Source organism: Octodon degus, unplaced genomic scaffold (genome assembly GCF_000260255.1).
Source record: "Octodon degus isolate 3935 unplaced genomic scaffold, OctDeg1.0 scaffold00012, whole genome shotgun sequence".
NCBI classification, from domain to species: Eukaryota; Metazoa; Chordata; class Mammalia; order Rodentia; family Octodontidae; genus Octodon; species Octodon degus.
This window is the reverse complement of record NW_004524588.1, coordinates 27,262,067-27,287,370: the sequence shown is the minus strand read 5'-3', so window position 1 is coordinate 27,287,370 and position 25,304 is coordinate 27,262,067. Positions and strand designations below refer to the sequence as shown.

The window sequence follows — 25,304 nt, the reverse complement described above, 5'->3', positions numbered from 1 at the left end:
GCTATGGTAATAAAATCAACAGAGACTGTCTCTAAATAAATAAATGAGCTCTCTATATTAAGAATATCTCTCTTCTGGGTACTATGAGCACTGTTAGCAACCAATACCTATCTCCATTAGAACATGCAAAATGAGACTGTAATTTTTTCTTTATCATTAAATGGAATTTTTTAGAGAAACTTACCTATTTGCCTACTCAGCAGTAGTTTCTTCAGAAAACTGAATTTTTTGGTGCTTATCAGCTTTCAAAATGAATTCACCAATGGTAATTAGTGCCTTGTTTTTTGTGTGGCTTGTCTAGTTTCTTACTAGTATCATTTTAAATCATGTACATAAGCTTAATAATGCAATTCCTTGCTGTTACTATCCAGTGTTTAAACTGTGCTTTATTGAAATTGGCTTACCTATCCTTTTCAGATCACACTAAATAATCCTTGGTAGCTTCTTGCTATTGGTATGACAATGTGCTACAGACCGATCTCATACATTACCTGAATACACCTATTTTTATGTAAATTATCTTGAATTTATACTAACATTTCCAATTAATCAATAGAACTACAGATTTTACTTACTGTATAAAGAATTCCGGTCCTATGTAATCAATTAGAATATCACACAATTATTCATTTAATTACAAAATTTTGATTCCAAGTAATAGCAATACCAACATTGCCACAACAGCATCCTTACTGTCAAGTCTAAGGTAACATTCAATAGGTATCTTTCCTATGTTAGGGCAATGGTAGCTAACCTATGGCCCACATGTCACACAAAGCTGTTAACACTGAAAGCTCTTGGGTTTCCCCATCACAGCCTCAGAGCATATTCTACCAGGGAGGCACAAATTATTCTGTATCACTTAAAGTTTTCCTGAGTGGTTGTGACACCAAGTGGGTATACATTTACATATCCTTTTCTAAGAGATCTTTTTATTTTTTAATTTTGTAAAAATATTTAAATGACCCTGAAGTCTAATCAACAAAATATGGTATATATTCAGTATGTATGCAGCCCACCTTCTCATAATGGTAACAGCATATAATACTTTTGTTTCACAATTAGCATCAACCAATAGTAACAGTTATTCTTACCATCACATGCTACCAACTGTGCAGACTACCACAGTACTGAATCTCTGGTTTTCTGATTTTTGCTACTGCAAATTAACTGTATAACTTTGTGCATGTCCTTTGATTTTCACAAGTGTTCATTTGGGAGGGGTCAAAGTACAAATGAATATATGTAGTTCTACATTATTAGTAAAATCTACTTTTATAGGAACTGTTTTTCCTTAATCACTGGCAACATGAGAGTACCTGTGGTGGATTGCCACCTGGTGGTCAACTTGATCCACCCCACTGAACTGAACCAGCCTGGTGCTAGGTGTGGGAGGCCCACTTGAGGATTGACAGTAGTATTAGATGCAGAACTGGAGAAACTGCTGAGAGGTTGTTGGGGAAACCGTTGGAAGCTGCTGATTTTCCTGGGCTATTTTGCTGGGAGACCTTGTCATGTTGGCTTTCCTGGTAATTGTGGCTGGTCTCATTTAAGGAGGGGCTCAGGACCTTTTTGTCACCAACAATGGCTGTGGTTCATTTCGGAGGAGCTGCTCACCTTCAGCATTGCTTCCTGGCTCAAGAGAATATGGTGCACCACTCAGTCTCCTGGAGAAGCTTGTCGCAAATGTAGCTTGCCTCCTCAGGAGAGCTCAAGGCCTTGCTGTTGTGGAGGATGGCTGTGGTACTTGTGGGGCGAGCTCTGGTACTTACCTTGAGTGTTGCTTCCTTGTTCCAGTGCACATCCCTCAGCCTGCTGGCACAGACCCTTCACCCCACTGGTACAGACTTTCTCGCCAACACCACTGACCTTTGGGCCTTTCCAGCACAGATCCTTGAAACAGGCCTCATGTGACATTGTGGAGGGCCGCCTCCAGCTGGACTTAGGGGGCAATGTTATGAGTGCTAGGTCTTCAGCTGGACTCATGCAGGACATTAGGATCCAGGCCCTCAGCTAGATCCTCTGGTCCTCAGTATGTGCAGACTTCCTGCATTTTTGGGGTGATTCATTATAAAATCTTATAAAATGGCCTGTATTATATTCTTCACCTTGTTAGAAACCCCAAAACACAACAGTACCCACTTGCCTACAACTTCAGCCATAATTGTCAAGAATCACAAATTTTCCTTTTCTTTTGTGGTACAGTATTTTTACTTTTCACTACTTTTTGTAGGCAAATAGTATGAACAAAGAAGTAACTGTCACTTCCTGATTTCCTATAATTTTACTCCAGCTTTTATGAGACAAGGTCTTGTTATGTAGTTCAGCCTGGCCTTAAGCTCCCTATTGCACAGACTGGCCTTGAACTCCCAGCAACCCTCCTGCCCCAGCATCCATGTGCAGGGATTGTATGTGCTGGCCACCATCCCACTTCCATTTTTTATTTTAAATGAAGTTGCATGTATTTTCAGTTACCAATTATTCACATATTTCCTATACACTTCTCTGGTTTTCTATAGGGATCTTTAGTTTAGAAATGAGTCAATCCTTTTAAGGAAACTAACATCTTTTTAGTCCCATTTCTCAGATGGTAGTTACTAGTGCCTTTGTAATACGTTTGTATTTGTGGTTAGCACATGTACATAACTACTGCTTTTTTAAACACCTCTTTTCTCCATCTCATGCTACCTTTCCCATGAGAAAGATCTCCCTATTTCCTATTATATTTTAGCTTCTTCCATGTTTATGTCAGGTTGCTTGTATAAGGGAAACCACGCAATAAATTTAAGCTTGCGTCTCACTTATTTCACTTATATTACCTACAAATGATTCCAGCTCATCTTTATGACAAACAGTATTCCCTTGTGTTTAAATAATTTTATCTATCTGTTGCCGAGCACACAGGCTGCTTCCTAGATTTGGCTCTATAAACATGAGTAAGCATGTATCACTGTAACTTATGTCTTTGACTCTTGAAATGACGACTAGGAGGGATATAGCTGGGTCAAAAGAAATTTAGCTTTAGCTTTTTGAGGAATCTCCATACTGATTTACATAGTGGCTGTACTAGTTTATATTCCCAACAATGTAGAAGGGTTCCTTTTTCTCCCACAGCATGGCCAACACCCAGAATATATAAAGAACTAAAAAAAAATAAATAAATAAATAAATAAAATTACTCTCCTAAAATAAAAGATCCAATCAAAAATGTGCAAGCAAAACTTGGATTCTTGGGAAGTGGTCATTAGTACCACATCTATTAGCACCAAGTGCACTCATACCAGCATTAAATGAGAAAAACACTGGGCATTCTGAGCTATATACCAGTTCCTTGGCCAAGGAGCTGCCAAAGAACTGAGAATTGAGATTTTTTTTCACTAATGGTAGCATTGTTGAAAATGGAGATTTCTCTGTGATTGTAAATATGACAACGGCAATTCACTTTTCTATCCATCAATTCTTAGGTAGGTGTGATCATTGTACACATACCTCTTTAAAACGATGATCACTTGTGTAGCAATTTTGCTACATGCAAAATACCTAAGCTAAGCTACCACATGTTTTTTGGAAAACAGAACATTAATAAAAATCAATCCATAAGGCATTTACTTTTCATGCTGTTTTGTTAGTTACCTGGTCTCATGTTACTTCTTTCAGAACTTATTTTGGGCCTCTGCCCAAATAATACTGAAAACAGGGTTCCAACAGTTCTTCCATGTTCATGCCACAATTCTTCCTAGAATGACTTCTACTTATTAGTCACTAAGCCATTATGTTTCTCCACCTTATGCCTTTTCTTATAGCACTGGTTATTAAAACATGTGAGAAAAAGAATGGCTTCATGGTGGGAAATGAAGAAAATGTTCAGGCTAACAGTAGACTCAATAGTAGTTCTCTAAGGTATTCACATTGAAAATTCCTGGAACCTGTGAACAGCAGGAATTTTGTACACATGACTACTTTAAGCACTTCAAATGGGACACAATGCTGCCTGAAGGCCCTTAGAGGGAAGACAGGGAGATTGTAAGACCAGAGAAGACCAGGTGAAGAAAGGAAGAGCATGCAATGTGAAGATGGATCACTGAGGTCACAGAATCTAAGGCCCGCAACTCAAATTATTTGAAAAAGGCAAGGTAATGACTTCTCCCTTAGGACCTACAGAAGAAACCAACCACATACTGACTTTAGCCTATTGATACCAATTTTGGAATTCTGGCCTCCAAAAACTGTTAAAAATCATTAATTTTACATATATGGTAATTAGTTACATTAGGAATAGGAAAGGAATACAATGCTTTTTAACAAGTTTTTATTGTGAAATATTGGATTTAGAAAAAGTACAAAATGTCAATAGTCAGATGTGTACAAGTACAGTATGTACATGTGAACAGCTTAACAGGTTCACTGCAGAATGCATATTTAGACCAATACAATCTAAAAAGGACTGCAATATTCACAAGGCTATTAATACATAAATGAGTCAAAATGACCCTCACTGTTAAATGCTAATTAACTGTGGAAAACAGGCTAAAAGCACAATACAGCACACCATAATATCTCCTTACAGGTCCACACTTAAAGAATTATCAGCTCATGATGTCAATGCACTAGAGATCAGACTGGGATTCAATTACTAGTTTATACAATTGCAAAAATTTTAATTTATGAATAAAGTCATAGAACGAAGAGAAGGTTTTTAATTAGGACTAAATACTGTGAAGCCCCTTAATGATTTTAGCCTTAGAAATTACAAAGCTTATTTAAAACTTATTTTTGATTTTAATGTTAGCTGGGGTTGGGAAAGGTTTCTTTTGTTGCATCTCCAACAAGGTATAAGAAGTCTAAAAGTTGATTTTAGAACCATAATGACCACTGCGGATTGACAAATGGCTATGAAAGCAGAATATAAAACATTATAAATTTTAAAGAAAGATAATGACAATTTTCTTGTGAATTTAGCACATCTTGCAAACACTAAAATCCATGTTAAGGCATTATCCACCATTGTTGAGAATACTAAATTTAAGATTACTGCATGAAATCTCATAAAAATAGCTCTTTTAATTTTTTCCAAATCTTACTGACTCATTTACTATTAACTGAAAATCAAATTGATTTTATGCTTCCAAATTGGACAAGGATCAGTTTATAATGCATGATAAGGAACTGTAAGGACACTCAACTGAAACATGAATCATGTTAATAGGAGCTGTTAAAATCATCATGTGGTCTTAAGAAAGCCACTTTGTTATAAATTCATAATCAACATTTGTCTAAAACCATTCAAAACGGATCAATTTAATAAAAGTTTCCTTAAAACAAATTAACCTTTGTCTATAAATTTCTATAAAGGAAAGAACTCTCTCATCTCATACAGTGTATCTAACAATGCCTGAGCTTTCAAAACTGAACTAAGTCTGAACTGAAAGTAAGCAGATCAAATTATACTGCAGACTGAGAACTACTTGATGAGAATATAGTTAAGCCATATAACCTATCTCTTACCTCCTTTACTTTACATAGAAAAATTTAAAGACTTTGCAACAATTTACTTAATACATAGTGCCTGAATCTCACAGTAGACTCCAATTTAAGATAAGCATAGATTATAAAATGTTTTTTTCTAGATTTGCATTAAATTTATAAACTAAGTATGATATACATAAATATTAACTTAGATATTCCCACAAATTATAGGGCAAGCAGATATATGGACCACTGTAGAAACATTATAAATTTTACAGAAATTTTATATTAAAAATATAAAGCAAACCATGTAACTCACAAAATATGAACATGAAGCCTTATAACAAAAAATAAAATTACTCTATCAGAAATGATTTAAAATTAGATCTTTAGGGAATCATTTCAAAATAATTAAATGCATTCAATAACCAACAGCTTCCCAGTATCACAGAAACTAACCACAAAATCTAATCTATATGCATTATCAGTTAGTTTTTAATGCAACCTCAAAAATGTTACTAGCAACTTTGATTTCTTTTTGAAATAGGCTTCTGTACATATGCATTTATATACAAACATTTATTAAACATGATTTTAAAACAAACTATGTACAAAAGATCAGCATTCCTATAAATAAAAACAGGTGGCAAAAAGGCACTTGTAAGTAAAAATCTACAGTAGTTTTTTTACAAAACAAAAACACATTTTATCTCAGGATACTGTACAATAAACATTAACTTCTATACTAATAATGACAATGCTAGGTTACTAACTCATGATAATGATGTAGCTTCTAAAAACATATTTACATGTACTCTGGAATTCATTTAATAAAAGCACCATGATTCTCTCCTAAATTCATGAATTCATGTTGATGCAAAGTAAAAATACAATACCAAAATACCAGTGTTAACCATTTTCCTTGTTTAAAAGTTTTTGTACTTCTAATTAAAAACTATTTATCTGAATCTAGCATAGTGTTAAACAAACAAAAACCCCAAAAAACCCTGCTGCTCTGACTTCTTAAAACCCTTCCTACTCTATTATTGCATGTTGCATTTTATAAAGAGCACTACTCATGCACTCCTTTACAACTGTTTAATACTATTGCTGGCAAAAAATTCTTGGATATCAAATCATGTAAAAAGTTACTTCAAACCAGTTGAAGTTTTATTTGAATGTTTTACAACTTAAAAAATGCTATATATCAGTTACAAAAGTGAATAGGAAACACACCAATGCATCTGATGCGCAAAAATATTTTTTGCACTACACAGAATTTAAGGGCTTCACAGAATTCATCCCCCAAATTTACACTGTAAGCAGAAACACTTAACAAATACTTTCTCAAGGAGATGTTAGTACGCTTCCACTTTTGTCAAATTTTTTACCCTTTGACAATGCTGCAACCTGTTTGAGTAGTTCTCTGTTTTTAGCCTGTGAGAGACAAAAATTGAAGATTTAAAAAGTCTGACATATTGAGTCATCCTGAAGAACACTACTTAATGCTGTTCATTTATGTAAAAAAAAAAGAGTTCAGTGAAAACTAACAGATCAAATGAAAGAGTTGGTATATTTAAGTTTATCCCTTTCAGGTTATAGACAAGTGCAGGGAAAAGTGTAGACTGGTTAATCAGTCCTGCTGGTAAACGTCAAATATAATTGCTGTCCAAAGACACTGCTGGCTTAAAAAAAAAGTCATACAGTAAATCCACTTAAAAGAAGGTTCAAAGTTTAAAGACAGGAAAAAAATATACATTTTTTTACTTGAAAATGAAAACTATTTAAATAAATTGACTTTATAGAAAGAAAATCAAAGAATAAATCAAGTGAGAGGATTACTTTCCAGTAAGCTGTATAAAGTCTTTCATTTGATGTTTACCTTCTTGGAGAACAAATGTAAGACCAATCATTTTTGCAAAAATACTCATCACTTGGCCAAATCTCATCTATCACTGACAAAGACGCAGCCGTTGATCCACAGTGCTGCCAGAACCACTAGTGTTCAGCAGGACTGTGTACGCAGACATGCTCAACAAGTATTTTCATACTCTGTCTGCCTCTGCCATCCTGCAGTCTACAAACTCCGGAAACTCACATATATTCCAATGACACACACACCTCTAAAGTTCCTGAGCCAAAATGTTTAGAAACTAAGCACTGCCATGACGCTTTAAAACTTCCTCCGGTGAGGCTTCAAACGTTTTATTTCATAGGTTTTTAAATGTTTTCAGGACATACTTCTCTTTTTCTACTCTAAATGTTCCTCCAAGCAGCGGTACCACTGGTGGTACAAACCACCCTTTACCTTTTGTACGAGTAGACAATACTCGCATCATCTCTGTATGCCACATTAAAAAAGTTTCATGAACTATAAACATTTCCAAGCATTTGTATGTCTATTTCCTTATTCTTCCCCAAATTCTTCCTAATTAAGACCTAGGAGCTTCAACTGCAAATATTCTCAGTGCCACCTTGTTTAATGGAGTCATTTTATGTTTAGTTGCATGATGAACAGGGTATTGCCCTACTCAGCAGTAATTATACATCTTAGGTGACAATCCAGTTTTAATTTCAAATTGACCTGCAAACTCCATTTAAAAATCATTCAAGGGCCAACCTAATAGCTCAGTGGATTAAAGCTCCTGCAAGCAGGCACAGGGACCGGGGGTTCAATTCCCAGGCCTGCCATGCTGGCCCTGCCCCCAGGGCGCACTGAGACAGGGACTGAGACTGTGTGTGGAGGCACACATCTGTAATTTCAGCACTTGGGAGGCTGTAAACAGGCAGATCACTACAAGTCCAATCTAGTAGTGAGACCCTGAACACCCTGTAGACCTTTCCCTAAAAATAATACAAAAAAAGAAAGTATCCAAAAGAATATAAACTTCATAATTTGAGTAACTCAGTCAATTAACTGAGATGATTGGTAGAGAATATCAGGTGGCATACTCATAATTACTCAGTTTTATTACTCAGTGTACCAGCCTCTGTGGTCAATAAATTCTTTTTCTCAATAGCTATTTGATTTACAGCTATAACAGACGCATGAGCCAAACCCTCAGAATTTATTACAGTTTCAAAATAAAGTCATGAAGAACATAAAAAATGACTATATCTACAAATCTGCCTCAAAGAGACCACCACCAGATCTACAAGGTACATTCATATTCAAATGTTTATACTGATATGATAAATGGTTACAGGGCGGGCCAAATCGTTCAGTGGATTAAAGGGCCTGCCACGGGGCCTGGATTTGATCCCTGGGCCTGCTGTGCCGGCCCCTCGCCCAGGGTGCCTTGAGATGCAACTGAGACTGGGCGTGGTGGTGCGCACCTGTAATCCCAGCACTTGGGAGGCTGTAAACAGGCAGGTTACTGTGAGTCTGATCTAGTAGTGAGACCCTGAACACCCTGTAGACCCTTCCCTAAAATACCAAAAAAAAAAAAAAAAAAAAAAAAAAAAAAGCCTACAAAGTGAACCTCCAAATTAATTTTTCAATCAAGAAAATTTTAAAAATCAACTATTTTTATATTCCAGGTACAAAAGGCAAGATCTCCAAAATTAGGTCTTTTTTTAATGTCTTTTTGAGACAGAGTCTCACTATGTAAGTTCAGGCTGGCCTTGAGCTCAGTTGGTAACCCAGGTTGGTCTCAAATTTGTAACCATCCTCTCCTGCCTCAGCCTCCAGAGAGCTGAGATTACAGGCATGCACCATCATGCCTGGCCAAAATTAGACTTTAAAAGCAGTTTTTCCTTTAATGCTCTGGCAACTAATTTTCAAGCTGCATTTATGTATTCAGTCCCTAATCACACCACCAACACCTTTACTTGTTGATCCGTTACGTAAGAAAAGCCTTTAAAATAAACAGTGTATCAGTTGTTAAGAAGACATGAATTCCAATATACCTTCACTTGGACATACTAAATATCACCACACACACAATGAAGCTGTAACGGCTATGTCTTGCTGCCAGGTGGCTTCTTGAACCAGTGGTGGTACACATGACTATTCCCTCATGTGGCTTTTTACGTATTAGTACAAAGACTAATAAAAGGGATTACATTCGTTTGTGCAACGGCTGGCACAAGCACAGTATACCGCAGTGTTTTAAGTCATGCACATACCACTGGTGGTTCAAGCCAGTGGGAATGTGTTAATATATACACATTTCAACATTATCATAAGAATTTTTCTTTATTATGCTCCCTGCAAAAGTAAATGAAATTATTTAAACTCATAAGTGAGTTATGTGTTACTCTAAAGTGAAAAATACCAGAATTACAGAGATCCTGCTTTATATCCTGGTTCTACCACTTTGTTTTCTGGAATCTATCTTTCCAGGTGTAATACTGAATGAAACTACAGTTCTTTAAGTCAGTGCTTTAAAAACGAAAAAACGAATCAAATACATAAAGCAACCTAAAATAATGACTGGTACATTGCAGGCATACAAATGTTGGTTTCCCTTTCTAGCTACTTATCTGCACTAACAGAATAAAATTTGTATTTGGAATTCTTAAGTGTTTATGGGCTATTTTTTTACACATGTTTTAGTGATGATCAGTGCTTACTACCAAGGTTGAAAGTTTAAAGTATTTTACCAGTTATTAGAGTAAGATAAATTTTGTTAGAGTTTAATTCTTTCTCATATTCCATTCCTAAAAATAAGAAAGTAACTATGTTTACTCAGTTCACTACAAAATCCCACACCGGCTGCCAAAAGGAGTGGGTAAAAAGATGGCACTTAGGGCAGAATGTCTCTAGAAATAACATAAAGAGTACAGGGAATGGTGTAATTAAAAAACAAAATAAAAAACCTGTATAACGTCAAGTAGTGGGAATGGTGCAGAACAGGTGAAAACCTGGGGCAGAAGATATTTTTCTATTTCTCACTAATTTTGTGACCAGGTTCGTCTACAAAATGAGCATTTCCATAAGTTATTAAAAAAAGTAAAACAACATATATGAAACAATATTGAAATGTCCTACTTCTATATAAATACTAGTTACTACAGTAACAATATGAAACTTTAACTAGTAGCCAAGAGGAGGCAGCTTTCAGATACTAATCAGGGTAAAGCAAAGAGGATTCTCCAGTGCTTACAACTATTTTTTAAAATTATTATTATTTTTTGTATTTTAGGGAAGGGTCTACAGGGTTTTCAGGGTCTCACTACTAGATCAGGCTTGTAGTGATCTGCCTGTTCATAGCCTCCCAAGAACTGGGATTAGAGGTGTGTGCCACCACACCCAGTCTACAGCTATTTTTAAAATAAAAACTTTTTCAAGCAGTGGACAGTACTACATTAAATCACACATAAGTTATGCTCACAGTTACAATGTCAACTCATTCCGGATTTACCTCACAGCTTTGGGTACATCACCTTAACTCAAAGATCAACAGGTGGAAGATTATATTCCAAGTAGTCATTCACTGTTACTTAATTCGAATATCAAAAACTAACAGTAGTACTTGGCAATGGGTAAAAAACAGAAATTAATATACCACAGGATATAGGCAATCTCTCAGGACAGATGGCAGATGGGCATTTCCATGAATCACCACTCATTTAACAAGTTATTTGAATGCCTACTATGTCCCAGTTTTATGAGTTCTTCAAAATTTTAACAGTAAGATCAGGTTTCAGGCCAGATAGTCTGCACTCTGGCTTCATCAGCAAGTGCCTAAGTCTCACTCAGTGTACGCTACTTGGAAAGATACAAAGCCACCACATAAGAACAGTCAACCTCCCTTAGGGTTAACACAGCATTTTTAAAAAGTAACAAAAAACTAGGGTGGGCTGGCTGGCTTTCTTTTAAAACTGCTGTTTCATCAAATTTGATGTCTATGTACTGACACCATATATCCTTCTAAGACTTAAACCTCTTAAACCATTTTACTCGAACATTAGTTCTACAAGGTCAGAACTTACCTGATGGAGTGTCTGTAACTAACTGAGTGTGATCTCATTTCTAAATTGTAACATACAGGTAGTACAAAGTTTTAAGGTTTACGACAGCAACCTGTATCTGTACTGGATGTTCATCATCTCTGTAGCCAGACACAGCGTTCTAACCCTCTTTGCTACTTTGATACCATTTATTCTGCGCCTTTCAGTCCTGTTGATGTCCTTCCCCCTACTCTGAGACTGAGATGGATGACTTGGCTTTGACATCTGAAAGCCATAGTACACAGATTAACTACACTCAATTTAAATCACTCCAGACAACAAACATTTCTTTCATTCAAGATTCCTGACAATTGTTTTTCTACATTCATGTCATTTTTTAAGATCTGGAGATTAAAAGATAAATAATTGTACTAAAGATCTCATTTATATTTTAGTTCCATGAATACATCATTCAATCTTTTGCTGTTAACCTAATGAGAAAGTAGAGATATTCCAATAATATATCTTCTTCTGAAACTCCTTCTCAAATTTTTTTCAGGACTAATGTACAGAATTGCCTTTCTAGTGATTACAAACAATAACTTTTAATGGAGTCAGTATTCAAAACATTAAAACAGAAAATGCTACAAAGATAAGTAAAATAATGATACTAATTCAGCCTAAGTCAGCAAATGCTATTATCCAAGTACAGCCTTCCTTGTATTGCTTTACATAAATAACATCATTTACCTGAAGTTGTTCCACAGTTTCTTTGTGAGCTTTTTCCATACTGTTCATCTTTGTTCTTAAATTTGACTCCTGGTACTGGAAGTCTGCCTTTAGTTCAGTTAACTAAGATTAAAAGAAAAAGGAGATGCATATATAAATGTGTACATGCACACATAGGTAAGTTTTGCCCACATAACTGCTGAAAAAATCTTTACAATAAACTCAGCTACTGTAAAAATGGAAGATGTTAATATTAATAGTTCTACAGTTGTCTAGAATTTAACTTGTGAAAAGTCTTATCTACTTAACTGGAATATAATCTCAATGTTAAGATAATACTTGACCAGCAAAACTTTTGAGAAGTGGTTTTGCTGTTTCTGGACACAGTCTGACAACTGGTATGCTGAAAGAAAAGCCTAAGGATACTTTGGGAAGTACTTAAGTTAAAATATGATTCATGTTCACATAAACTAGCAAAACAACTGCTTTCAGGTTAACATAAACGTTCAATGACAAAAGGAAAATGCTTCATATTGGGCAAGAATGAAGGGGAGCACTCTCATCACCCAAGAGCTCTGCTGCTTTTCTTGGTAAACTTCTGTCCACGATTATACACACAGTATCACCACAATGCCATTTTTACTTGAGGTAAAAATGGAAAACAAAACTGAAGCAGAATGAGTACAGAAAGGGATTTACTATTTTAGAGAAATGTAAGAAAAAATCCCACTGGTTTGAGGAGGTAAAGACTACATGATTATTTGTTCACAAATATAAATGGCATAAATCACGAAGCATCTTATAACTTCAAACTAAAAATTGTTACATAATTTCATTATCAGAACCATACAGAAGCAACTTAGATTATTTTTCAATTGTTTATTACATGGGCTTCAAAAACTTTGGATCTATTTATCATCTTTGTAATTACCCAGCACCTAGTAAACCAAAGGATGTAGAACATCAACATGAAGTTGCAGTCTTATATTCAAATGAAAGATTTTATTTTTTGAAAGATTCAAATTTTAAATTCCCCCTTCAATGTTTTATACAAGAATTTCTGTTCTGAAATGTAATTCATACCAATCACCTGACTGGTATACTTAAATACACTGCAGTTGCTTCAAGAATTTATACAGTATTTCATTTCTATCTCCATTTACAAATGAAGATATTAGATAGACCTTTTAAAACATTGCATGCTTACTGAAAACTAACGTTCAGAAATTACTACTCCATTGTTATTCTTGGAAATACAAAAATTCTGAAAGGTAGAAGGCTTTGATTCTAATTTAGCTTCTGAAATTTATCTTGTAAGAATCATATACAACAAACATTACCAAATTTTTAAAAGAAAAAGAATAATCAAAAAGTCAAAATGTAAATCTTACCACACTTCAGTGAACCTCGTTCTTACCTTTTTATCCTTTTCTAAAATGGTCTGGTCTCTTTGCTGCAAGAGACGCTTAAGTGACATCACTTCTTCTTTCAGTTGACTTATAAGGACAAAATTGTCTGTTCCCCCACTATCTGCTGACTGATTTATAGAGCTACTAAAAAGAAAAGAAGTAAAACATAGTTAAATGACATACAAGGAAAATTAGCAGGTGTTCAAATTGCATAAATTAGACAATTCCACAAACATCCTTAAAGCTAATGCAAAAAAATATGTACCTGACAGAAATGGATGCAACTGGCAAATTACCTTACTAATGGCACACATTACATACACCTGCAGAAATATAATTCAGTATTAGCTTTTAGGGGGTCAATACTTCTAGTGTAAAGCAATAGGCAGCCAATTTGTACAGTAACATCAGCAAACTTTTGGCTAATGAACTAAAACAAAGTCATACTCATAATATTTTAAATCTTAAAACATTTTCTAAGCAGGTCAATTTTAAAATACTACAATCAGATCTGTGTTTCTCTGAAAAGTAATTAAGATAATCTTCTCTATTCAGATGTTTTCTTTTTGCAATACCCAACTTTATTCCCCAACTAGAACAACAGTTTAGTGCCACTTTCTTATTGCCAAAATTAAGTTAAAATGTTTTTAGCTAGGTGACTTGAAGTCAATGTAGAAGATAACATATTTCTTTGCTCTTATCTAGTAATAACTGGCAAAAACCATACTAAGTTGAATTTTTGCAAACAATAAGGAACTCATTTTTACCTATCTCCATTAGATGGCTTAGATTCCAATTTGGGCTTTTTCTTTGGAGTTTCATTCTGAATTGCTGCAGAGGATTTATGGCTGAAACCAAATAAGAATAAGAATAAGTAGAGTAAAAAGGGCACAGGCACCAAATTATAAGTTTTCTTCCCCTAAAATATTACTGAGTATCACTAAAATTTTTGAAAGCCTATGTAATGAAGTTAAAATGATGTAATTTTAAGACATGTCAAAAACTTTAGCAAATGTTAATGTATTTACCTCTGTTTCCACAGTCCCTGTTCTTGTTCTGGACTTAGATTGCTGATTCTGAAAAACATAAACAACATCTGATACTAATATGTATTTAAGCTTTTCTTTTTGTCTTTTTGAGACAGGGTTTCACTATGCAGTTCAGACTGGCCTTGAACCCACTTTGTAGCCAAGGCTGGCCTTGAATCGCAGCAATCCTCCTGCCTCAGCCTCCCGGGTGCTGGGATTACAGGTGTGCGCCACCACACCCAGCCACCAACATGTATTTAATACATCTATATTTTACAAATTTTTTTCTTCGTGGGAATTAAATTATGTGTGTCATAAAAAAACTTTGTACATCATATTCAAAGATAGGCAAAATTAAGTTTTCAGTTAAGTCAATATACTAAATAAATCACATCCTAATGGAATATATTCTAATCCAATTAGTAGCTAACTTAATTTCTTTAGAACAGGCCATTCCATGATAGCATATTTTCCTCTTAAACTGAATTCCTGTAATTCAATTTAATATACCACATATACCACACCAAGAGCTGAGGTATTCAGGTATGAATGACATCTATAGCAAAGATCTGTAATTCCAAAATCTAGAACTTACTGTACATTGGCTGCCTTTCCTATTTCTTACAGAAAATGTGTATCCTCGAAGTTAAGATTCTGGGGCTGCGGTGGTTGGCTAACATTGGGTACATACACCCTGGGATTGACCCTCAGTATCATAAACAAGAAGAATAAAATAACATATTTTTTTTAAAAATTAAGATTTTTCCTGTAATCCTTAATGAAGATTTTTTTCCAGTTACTGAGAATCATGTGTCAAATTGGTGAAAGACTATCTCAATTACTTGGATTCTTTCCCACTTTCATACAAATCCTCTCAAGTACTGACTCCATACTTCAAAAACTTAAAAACAAGGGCTGGGGCAAAAGCTCAATAGTATAAGCATCTGCTTCTCAAGTGCAATGTCCTGAATTCGATTCAAGGTACTGGGGGAAAACAACACTCAAAAACGGAGTACTTATTTCTTAGTCAATATTCTGAGGAACTCATGCTGCAAACATTAGGAAACTTAATAGTCAAAAATAATTTTGTATTTGCATATGATATGGCTTTTTTCCATTTTGCCCTAATATTAATAAGCACTTCATAATTTACAACGAACCCTGTTTGTTCCTGTTGTACTCGCACTTCAATGCATCACTTACCAATCCAACTGTCCAACTTATCTGTAAAATGGCATTACGTATGTTATGGGGACATTAGCATTAGACAAGTTACATGACATTTCTTGTTCCCTAAGCCATAGAAGTTTTCAAAGTGAAAAGTAAAGACAATCCTCAGCGGTAAACAAACACAAAGGGGAAAGAGCAGCTGACACCACCCCCAAGTCATCCTTGATGGTGCCAAGGAGGGGCTACACTGAGGCATGTGCTTGGTTCTTTTATAGTTTTACTGCAGCATGAGCATCAGCAAGGCACGTCAGCCACACGTGAAGGCAGATCACCAAGAGCTGTGAGTAGTCAGCAGCACTGGAACTCTCAGCTTTCTGAGAATGACCGCTCCCCAGGTCAGGGTGACCTTAGTGCCACCACCAGTCACCACATATTATAACATATACCACCTTCCTTGTATTTGCTCTACTGCTGGGCGTGGTGGCGCACACCTGTATTCCCAGCTCTCTAGAGGCTGAGGCACGAGGACTGTCTCCAGTTCAAGGCTATCCTAGGCTGCATGGGTCCAGGCTGGCCTGACCTACAGCGAGATCAACTCAACAAAAAGAATCCAACATACGAGCTGGTTGTTCAAATATCGTCACTAGTCACCAGATATAAAAACAGTTCAGCTGCCACCTGTATCTTCAGGTTTAGCACCTGAAGATTCAACCAACTGAAGATGGAAAAAGGAAGTTGGGGGGTGCTTATGGTTATACATGAAGGCCACTCAAAGACTCCTGCCTGGAGTGCTCCACCCACACCAACATTCAGAGGGGCAGCAACATTCTGAGGGGAAGCCAGGAGAAGAGACTGGCTTGTGACAGCCCACCAATGAGCTCAGAGCTGAACAGGCTGTGGAAGCCAGGTGGAGGAAGGTCGTGGGGCTCCCCTCCCACTGCCATGTCCCTTCTGTTTCCCTGCTGCCCTGCCACGACACTTCTCCCTTGCAATGGCCTTAAAGTGATGGAGCCACACAGCCAGGTACCGAAACTTTTGAGACCTTGAGCCAACATAAACCTTTCCTCCATTGAATTGTTATTCTAAGTACTCTGTCACTGCCAGAAGCAGCTTACGGATGTTGCACCGCAGTGACAGATTCTCACTAGTTCATAAGCCATAGGGTAGGGCAGCATTTACACTACATCAGGCATTGTGAGTAGCAAACAGCTGCTCAAGGGTGGGTCACATGCAAAGCAAATGCATGCCATTTAATAGAGACTTAGGCGGACAGTCAAGGGTAACCATGTGTGCTTCAGGAACCCGAAGAAAGTGACTGTCACATAATTTACAAACATGCCAACGATGCTCCTTTACAGCATGCTATGAAAGGACAAGACAAACATAAATTTGGAAGTCATCATAACAGGCCTGGCAGCCAGGTGTGGTGGTGCACACCTACCATCCCAGTGCTCGGAGACTGAGGCAGGACAATGATCGAGTCAAGGCTGGCCATGGCTACACAGTGAGTTCAAGGCCAGCCTGAACTACACAGTGAGACTTTGTCTCAAAAACAAAAAATCCAGAAAGACCTAAAGCACAAATATGGCATATGCCACTAAGTATGTAGTTATTTTGTCATTTTTTTTCCTTACAAAAGAGAAAAAAAAATTTATGTTCTTTTGCTTTTTAGGATAATAAAAGACTACAGGATTTCTTCAAATTGCCAGAAGTCACTCTTCTGCAGACCACCACTGTCACACCTAGAAAACCCTGACGGGTGAAAGTGAACACCAACAGAATCTTCATGACAAATTTTATCTGCAACTAACCACTCAATGGGAAGGAAAAATTGGGATAAGGAAAAGGACAAATGAAAGAAGGAAAAGCTATATTTAGGCATATATGCAGAAAAGATTGGATAATTGTATTGTCAATTTCTGCTGGTCTTCTGAAAGGAACAGTTATTGCTTACAATTTCTTTTTTCACTTTGTTTCCTTTCCTCTTTGGAATTTCTTATAACTTGTTGTTTTGTTGAAATGAATCTTACCCATCTATATCTGGTAATCTGGACAACTAATTTGAAGACAGCACCACTATTATGGTTTGGGTTCGGTTGTCCCCCCAAAGCCTCGTGCCTCCTGGGGCAGATACTACACCCAGCTGGGGCAGATAGCCTAAATATAACTTAAGGGGGACAGATTTGCTCTCTGTTGCCATTGTTTTTGATGCCTCCCATTACCTCTCTGCTCTCTGCCACATCCATGAAAGGTTGCTCTCTGCCATGTGCCACTTGGAGCCAGCTGAGTATGGACTGAAACCTCCAGTAACTGTGAGCTAAATAAGCCTTTCCTTGCTTCATCTTGGGTGTTGGGTATTTGCCTCAGCAAGGAGAAGAGTAACTGAGACAATCGTGTAATACAGCAACCATTATTGTATTCCTATTACTTTGCTTAGTGAAATCTTGTATCATTTCTAATGCTGTTTTTTTCTATCACTATTTTATATTCTTAACCAAAAAAAAAAAAAAAAACTTTTTTAAAAAGTATGTGTTCCAAAATATACTAGGCATCCACTTTCTGAATCTGCACAGAGTTCCTACTTGTGTTTTAAAACATCGTGAAGTACCATTAGTTAAAAATGATATTTCTTACATTTTGAGAAACCCCCAGAATGCTCCTTAGGAGGCAGGAATGTAGTTCACATTTAACTATGAGCAAACTCCTTGATTAAATCTATACAGGGGGGAAAAGAAAGAATTGTCTTTTTGAGACAGCGTTTCACTATCTAGTTCAGGCCGGTCTTGAACTCTCTTTGTAGCCCAGGTTGGCCTCAAACTCAAGTGCTCCTCCAGCTCAGCCTCCCAACTGCTGGGATTACAGGTGTGCACCACCATGCCTGGCTAAGAGAAAGCTTTTATCATCTCATAAATGACAATGCTACAATGTATTTTCAAAAAAGACTCCATACTTTGCAGTTACTGGTGTAAATTTGCAAAACAGAAGATACTTTTGGTAACTAAAATCACTGAAGTATTAACTGGTATTTGTATTTTGGCTTTACTTATCATTTTCGATTTACTCCATAAATGTCCTACAACTATTATAATAAAAGTTGAACAAGCCGGATGTTTAATTCCATATACTTCCTTCATAAAGTAGGGGAGCCAGCCAGACTTAAGATACTCAAGCAGCTTACTGTAATGTAAACCTGACTAGCATATAGTCACTATGTGCAAACATGTACCAGTAGACACTGATACAGCTTAGAAATGCCAGAAGGGATTTTAGAAGACGTCACTTCCAAGAACTTACTGGTGATGGCTGCTACTGTGGCGATGGTGACGCTGGTGGTGGTGGTGGTGTTTCGAGTGATGCTGGTCTTTCTCAGTAAGAGACGAGGATGAAGAATTTGAATGTGAGGATCCCAGGCTCCTCCTCTGTTCCTTTGTCTTCTGTAGAACTCTCTTGTATGATAACGTACAAAGCCAGCATAACAACTTGCCATCAACCTTTTAAGAAAATATGTGTACTAAATTAAGTATTTGTGTAAGCTGGCCATAAGCAAAATCAAGTGTTCACCTTCCAGTTACATTTCACATACACATCCAAAAATTAGTGAATGTGTGCATCCAAAATTTTTGCAAAATGGAAGTGAAATTACTTTCCTGAAACTTGGGAAAATGCTTGTTCAGAGGATCAGAAAATTGGTGCAGATGACTGATGCACTTCCCTTAGTTGAGGTGTTTTCATTTTGAAGAGAAATGTTACCCTTACTAGAAGGTAAGCACAAATAGGCAAGGGAGGTAGCTCAGCAGCACAGTCACCTGCCTGGCAAGTACAAAGCCCTGAGTTCAATTCCCAGTCAAAAAAAAAAAAGGCACAAATAACTGATATTCTTTCAAGAAATCTAGCCTGAATTCTTCTACTCCTGTGTAACTACTAAAATTTCCCACAACCCTAAGTATGAATTTACAGAGAAACAAGAAAGCTCACAGAAGATATACAATAGATTCTCATCATTTCCAGACTGCCTACTTGCTAAAATGTATCTATAACCCAAAACCAATACTGGTAACACATCTGTGGTCACTCACCCACAGGCACAGGGCAGTTACCAAACAGCACCCATTTCGGCTCAGGCAAAGTGGCCCACTTCCTTGTTTTCGTGCTTATGCTGTACACAACCATCCTTTTTTGGTCTATTCAGTACTGTGGTTTTGATATATTTAATATGGTCACAAGAGACAGTGTGTTGGACATCATTCCTAAATTCAGGAAGGCTGTGATATGCCTTACAGAAAAAAGTGCGTTGGGTAAGTTTTGTTCAGGCATCTTTTGTGATGACAGCCATAAGTTCAATTTAATAAATCAATAATACAAACATATATATGGTGTTATTCAGCAGAAACACCAAGTAAATTATGCACTAGTCAACTGACATAGGCAGGAATCTAACTGTGCACTTGAGGGGAGCAGTAGCTCCATATTCACCAATTCAGTGTTTCTGGCAACTTTATAGAGTATCAGCTACTGCTAATAATGAGAATCAATTGTATGTAACTCAAGGAAGGAAGGAAGGAAAGACTTCTTTCCAAGTTGAGACAAAATCTACAAAAACAGAACAAGGTTTTTGTCTTCCGTCTGTTCACACAAGAAGTGCTGGAGGGACATGTCTTACAACTAAGGTACATACATTGCTGTTGGGGACCTAGAGGAGCCCCCACAAAGACAGTCATCCTCCAAATCAACTGAAACTGACAGGCAACAGGAGGCCTGTGTGAGTGCTCACCAGCAGAGGAATGCCACATGCACAAACATACTTATTAAGTCACTGTAGGTAGAGAAAAACAAACACTGGTTTCAAATATGACCCCGTGTCAGAAGGCGAAAACTAACTGAATGTTATGTGATAATGTACCACCTCGTATCGTTGTCACATCAGCAACCTCAAGTGACCAACAGAGTAACAAATCCTCTAGACCCAATGAAGGATAACCAAACAGTGCAGGACAGGTACAGAATCTTTTCCTCTCTCATTTTGTGGCAGGGTTTCACTGTACTGCTCAGGCTGGTCTTCAACTATTGGACTCTAACCATCCTTCTGCATCAGCCCCCCAAGTACACGGGGCTGTAAATGTGCACCACTATATCTGGCTTGAGTAATTTTTAAAATATAGGGATGCAATTGATTGACATGAACTCATATTTAATGTGAAGGAGAAAATTCACTATTTCTATCTTATAATCTAATAATCAGCTTTTAGGGACCCAAATAAATAGATCATGTCTCAGTGTATCAAGTGTAATTTTTAACTTGCTTGGTGTTCATTTCCGGATGCTACAACATAAATAAACATACCTTCCGTCTCCCCTCCTCTTTCCGATCAAAAGCACACTGCTGTTTGCACTGCTCGCAGGTCTGAGGAGGCCCATACTTTTTTTCTGAATTTGTGCAGCGCTGACACTTGGTACCAATAAATGCTGCAATTATGTTACAGTACTGACAAGGCTTGGGCTGAAAAACAGTCACACAATGTCTTGAGACATTTGAAAATAATAAATATTTGCTGCACAAAATATATCCAATGTTATAGATACTTTGGAAATTAAGGAAATAGGTAAAAAAAAAAAAAAAAAATCGCCTTGTCAAGTATGTTACCCTGCCATTGACACTTACATTTCTATTGATTCAAACAGTAATAGTGACTTGAGTCATAAAACTATTATTTTTCTATCAAAAATCAGAAGACATATATGCACTGTCTGCATGGCATGCAACATGATACAGCAAACACACAATAAAAAGTGCTCAATAATGAAAATAAAGGTACTCAATAAAGAAAATCTCATGTATACACAGTTTGGGGTATAAGCATTTAATTTAATATCCTGGTTAACTCAACTATAAAATCTGTTACTCAAACAATGATTTTTAACCATATGATACAAAAATATACAACCATTTTCAACTTTAAAAACTGGCATTCAATATGATTTGAATTTAACCTAAACTACAGCAAATATATCTTGATGTTATTGGACAGTCCAAAGAAATTCTGGGTAGTACACATGCTTAGGTCAGCACTTTGAACAGTGACAAGTAACACTGACATACCAACACTGACTGTAATTTGAGAGAACTTGCACTAGGATACTGTCATAAGTTTTGCGAAAAATACCTGAATTGTTCTGCCACAAAAATAATTCTAAGGGGCAAAGTTTGAGTATGTACTTTATGGATGAGGGGCTTCTCCACAATAACGAGTTTGCTATATCTGAGTCTTTAACATTGGAATTCAATACAGTACTTTTAAAGATGCACACAAATTGGCAGCTTTCAACTGTTGTCTATTTTCTATCAGATTTGTCTACAGAAATCTTATTTCACAGAATATTCTCATGTTAAAATATGTAAGAACATGGCACTATATATCTTTATAAGGTCGATGTTTGTGAAAAACAGTAACTGACCAGGAGTAACATGAAATGAAAATATAAGACACTTACTGTCCCAAACTGCTTCACATTTTGAGCACACTTCTTACAAATTGTATTAGTTTTACTGAAAAAGAATTATACAGATATGATCACATTTCTGTAGGCTTCTGGGATATTTCACACTATGATAAAAAGTAAATGTTTAAAGCAACGATTCATATTAAAACTTATTCTATTTGAGAGTAAATAACTTTTTTAAAATGTGAATATAAAGATTTTAGGCTTTTCATAAATTTAATTTCTTTGGTTCACAAAATCAAGAAATCCTTCTATCTCTAGTCCGCAAATCTTCAAACACACCATTATAAAGCAAAGGATTACACGTCAGTGCCTACTTAACCTTCACGAATTCATTTTCTGTTTTCTTAGGTTAATTTCTTCTGTGTCCTCAAAACAGAATCACCTGTTCAAAAGTTTCCACTATTCTTTCACTGTTCACAAGTTGCTAAGGTCTACCCTTGGAAGGCAGCTGGTAAGCCTGACCCCTCCTGAGGCCCATTTACATTTCACTTTTTAAACAGATGCACAATAACTGTTTAGATTTGCAAGCAAAGGCATCTACTTCCTATTCATTAACTTATCCTTTATTTCCTCATATGTGAACTAAAGTTTAGTTGTAAAGCGACAGCCACTGTGGTTTTAGTCACTACTCTCCCACAATCTATACTTATGACAAAATTTTACAGGCTAAACCATTAAAAAATACTTCAAAATATACAGTAATAACTCAATTCTTTATACACTTATTTTTAGCGACCAAAATTGTTCATTATACAAACCTCTCTTGTTGAAATTCAGATCTGCAGTAAGTACATTTTACAATAGGATGTGCAATCCGACATTCCTGTAATAAGACAACACATTAGTCAGCATGTCTCAGAGTCCCAAATCTCACTTCTTGCAGAAAATTATCCTATCTAGCCAAATGTCTAAAACAGCAGAAAGGACTGCCCCCAGTGTGAACAACTGGATGACATATAAATGGCCAAACATAAAATAATTCCTTTAGGAGGGTTGCGTGTCGCGTGTCTTTGTCTTTATTAGATGTACAAAGTATGTTACAGAAATTAAGAAAGCTGTCAGGACCGATTTCAAGAGGTGGTTAAATGTGAAACTACTTATTTTGCACCGTTGCTCACAGACAGCATCCTGGCTTTAATGGGATAGGAGGAGCTCCAAATCATAGAGCATTCTGTTCCCAAACCAGTCGCTTCGCTTTCCTGGACAGGGAAGAATGCCATCAGCTTTGCGGCTTCGGGTTCCTAGCAAGAAAGTGCAAAAACCGTCCCCTGCCTCCTGGTGGAAGAGAGGACAGACCCAGCAGAAACTGAGATGAAAATGTCTCCACCCCGAGGTCTCTGCGGCACAGACAGGTGTCTGCCTCCTCCAGCCCCACCCGAGACCCTGGGACGCGGACGGGCCCGGGCCCCCTCCGGGGCGGTCCGGGGCGGAGACGACGCTGGCTTCCTCTCTCGGGGCTCTCCCACCTGATGCCCGGGCTCTGGGAAACAGAGTCTGGCGTGGAAGGTGGGGGTCCTGGGGCTCCAGACTCGCAAACCCCGAGGCGCCGGCGAAGAGCAGGGTGCGGAGCAGCGGCCACCCAGCCCCGCGGGATACGGCAGAGGAACCCCGCCCGCCCGGCGCCCACGGACCTTGCAGAGCTGCTGGCCCTGGGAGAGCTCCTCGAAGGGATAGCGCTGGGTGCACTTGGTGCAGGCGTACAGGGCCGAGGCCGCCATCCTGCCGCTCAGTCTCCTCCTCCACCGCCGCCCGTGCCGAGGCGGAGCCCACGGGGGCCTCGGGCGCCGCCGCCGCCGCCACTACCGCCCGGGCCGCGGGCTCCTCCTCCTCCTCCTCCCCTCCCCTGCCCTGCGCGCGCCCACCAGGGCCTCGCAGCGCGAGCGCAAGGTCCCGCGGCCGCCGCCGTCTCCCTCCGCCTACACTTCCGCCCCAGCGCGCCCGCTGCGCCGTCCCGGCCGCTCCCGCTTAGGCCCCGACAGCGGCGGAGGGAGACGGAGTGGGCCGTTCGCTGCGGTTTGACTGCGCGGCCGCGGATCCGCTTCCTCCTCGGCCTCGCTCCTCCCGCGCTGATTGGCTGCGGGGGCCGCGTCACCGGCCGCCCCGCCCGACGCCAGCCCGGGTGACGCAGGGACCGCCCACAACGGAAGCGAGGCGCCGGCCAATGAGAGCGCGCGGCGCCGCGCGCGAAACCGCTTCGAACCCGCCCCGCCCCGGCCGCGGCCGAGGACTGCAGCAGCCTGTGCCGGGTGGTGAGAGTGCCCCGTCCGCCGGGCAGGTGTTGGCGCAGGCGCCCGCGACGTCCCTGGGCCGAGGGACCACGCCCTCCCAGCCCTGATGGTGGTCAGAATGTCCGTACTTCACCTGGAGAGGCGTCCCCGAGTCACACGCACGCTCTCTCTGGCGTTTAGTCCCGGGGAACTGGAGTGTTTGAACTTTCCACTCGCTTTTATTCGGCTCCCGTCTTTCAGTTCAGTTGTCATTAGCTACCGTTCTACCCCTGGCCTACGTTTTCTCTGTCAGGTCAACACTTTGCAAAATTGCCCCTTTCGCCTAACGTCTCGCAGCGTTCCCGCTGCGCAGGCGCGGCTGCGCGCTGCCTGTGACGTCACAGGGGAGGAGGCGGGATTTCTGCCGCCACAAAACTGCGTTCTCTTCTTTGATTGGTTATAAAGCACGTCGGTTAGGACGTGAGGCCCTCTGCGCGCGCTTAGAGCGTGGGCGTCCCCGTGGGGCGGTGTGTGTGGCGGGGGAGTATTCGCCCCGGCAGCGGCGCCCGCGGCCCCTTCCATCTGGGGCTCCTTTTGGGCTGGCCCCTGGCGGGCGGCTCCAGAATCTTGAAGAAGAACTCGAGAACCCAAAGCGAACCCAGCCGCCAGAGGTGCGCGCTGTGCGACCCGAGCAATGGCGGCGGCGTCGGTGTCGGTGGCTTCTGATTCTCAGTTCTCGGTGAGTGGCGGTCGGCGTTCGGAGGCGCCCCTGGTCCGGCAGCTTTTGTACGTTTGCTCGCGTGTCTGTTCGTCCTCGGCCCAGGCGCTGTCCGGGGACGGCGCGGGGGGCCTCGACGGGCTCGCCCTTGTGCCTGTGGGCTGCACCCCGGCTGCCCGCG

The 25,304-nt window shown here is 38.9% G+C and overlaps 2 protein-coding genes across 5 annotated transcripts in view; one reads left to right on the top strand and one right to left on the bottom strand.

The window, feature by feature from the left end:
* Nucleotides 1–4,308: 4,308 nt before the first annotated feature.
* On the bottom strand, nt 4,309–24,241 carry Fam76b (family with sequence similarity 76 member B). Of its 2 annotated transcripts, none has more exons than XM_004626162.2 (10): nt 23,830–24,241; nt 22,957–23,021; nt 22,187–22,241; nt 21,039–21,194; nt 18,992–19,188; nt 14,528–14,575; nt 14,267–14,347; nt 13,508–13,643; nt 12,112–12,213; nt 4,309–6,903 (listed from the first exon to the last, which is right to left on the bottom strand). In XM_004626162.2, exons 1-10 carry the CDS (start codon nt 23,914–23,916, stop codon nt 6,814–6,816), a joined length of 1,017 nt encoding a protein of 338 aa, XP_004626219.1. In that variant the 5' UTR covers nt 23,917–24,241; the 3' UTR covers nt 4,309–6,813. The 2 variants fall into 2 exon arrangements, with proteins under 2 accessions (XP_004626219.1, XP_023565314.1); XM_023709546.1 differs by having other exon boundaries at nt 13,508–13,640.
* Nucleotides 24,242–24,879: 638 nt separating this feature from the next.
* Nucleotides 24,880–25,304, top strand: part of Cep57 (centrosomal protein 57) — a 28,470-nt gene continuing 28,045 nt past the window's right edge. For all 3 annotated transcript variants that reach the window (XM_023709516.1, XM_004626159.2, XM_023709515.1), the window contains exon 1: nt 24,880–25,144. In XM_023709516.1, the coding sequence (XP_023565284.1) occupies nt 25,100–25,144 (45 nt within the window). In that variant the 5' untranslated portion in view covers nt 24,880–25,099. The remainder of the gene's footprint in view (nt 25,145–25,304) is intronic.

What these genes read in the sequence shown, in the direction of transcription:
- Fam76b (XM_004626162.2), bottom strand. Translation starts at nt 23,916, where the DNA reads ATGGCGGCCTCGGCCCTGTACGCCTGCACCAAGTGCACCCAGCGCTAT. An exon ending in ATGTGAAGCAGTTTGGGACA is followed by an intron (nt 21,195 to 22,186) that starts GTAAGTGTCTTA and finishes ACTGTTTTTCAG; the next exon opens with CCCAAGCCTTGTCAGTACTG. An exon ending in AAACTGTGGAACAACTTCAG is followed by an intron (nt 6,904 to 12,111) that starts GTAAATGATGTT and finishes TGTCTCTCACAG; the next exon opens with GCTAAAAACAGAGAACTACT.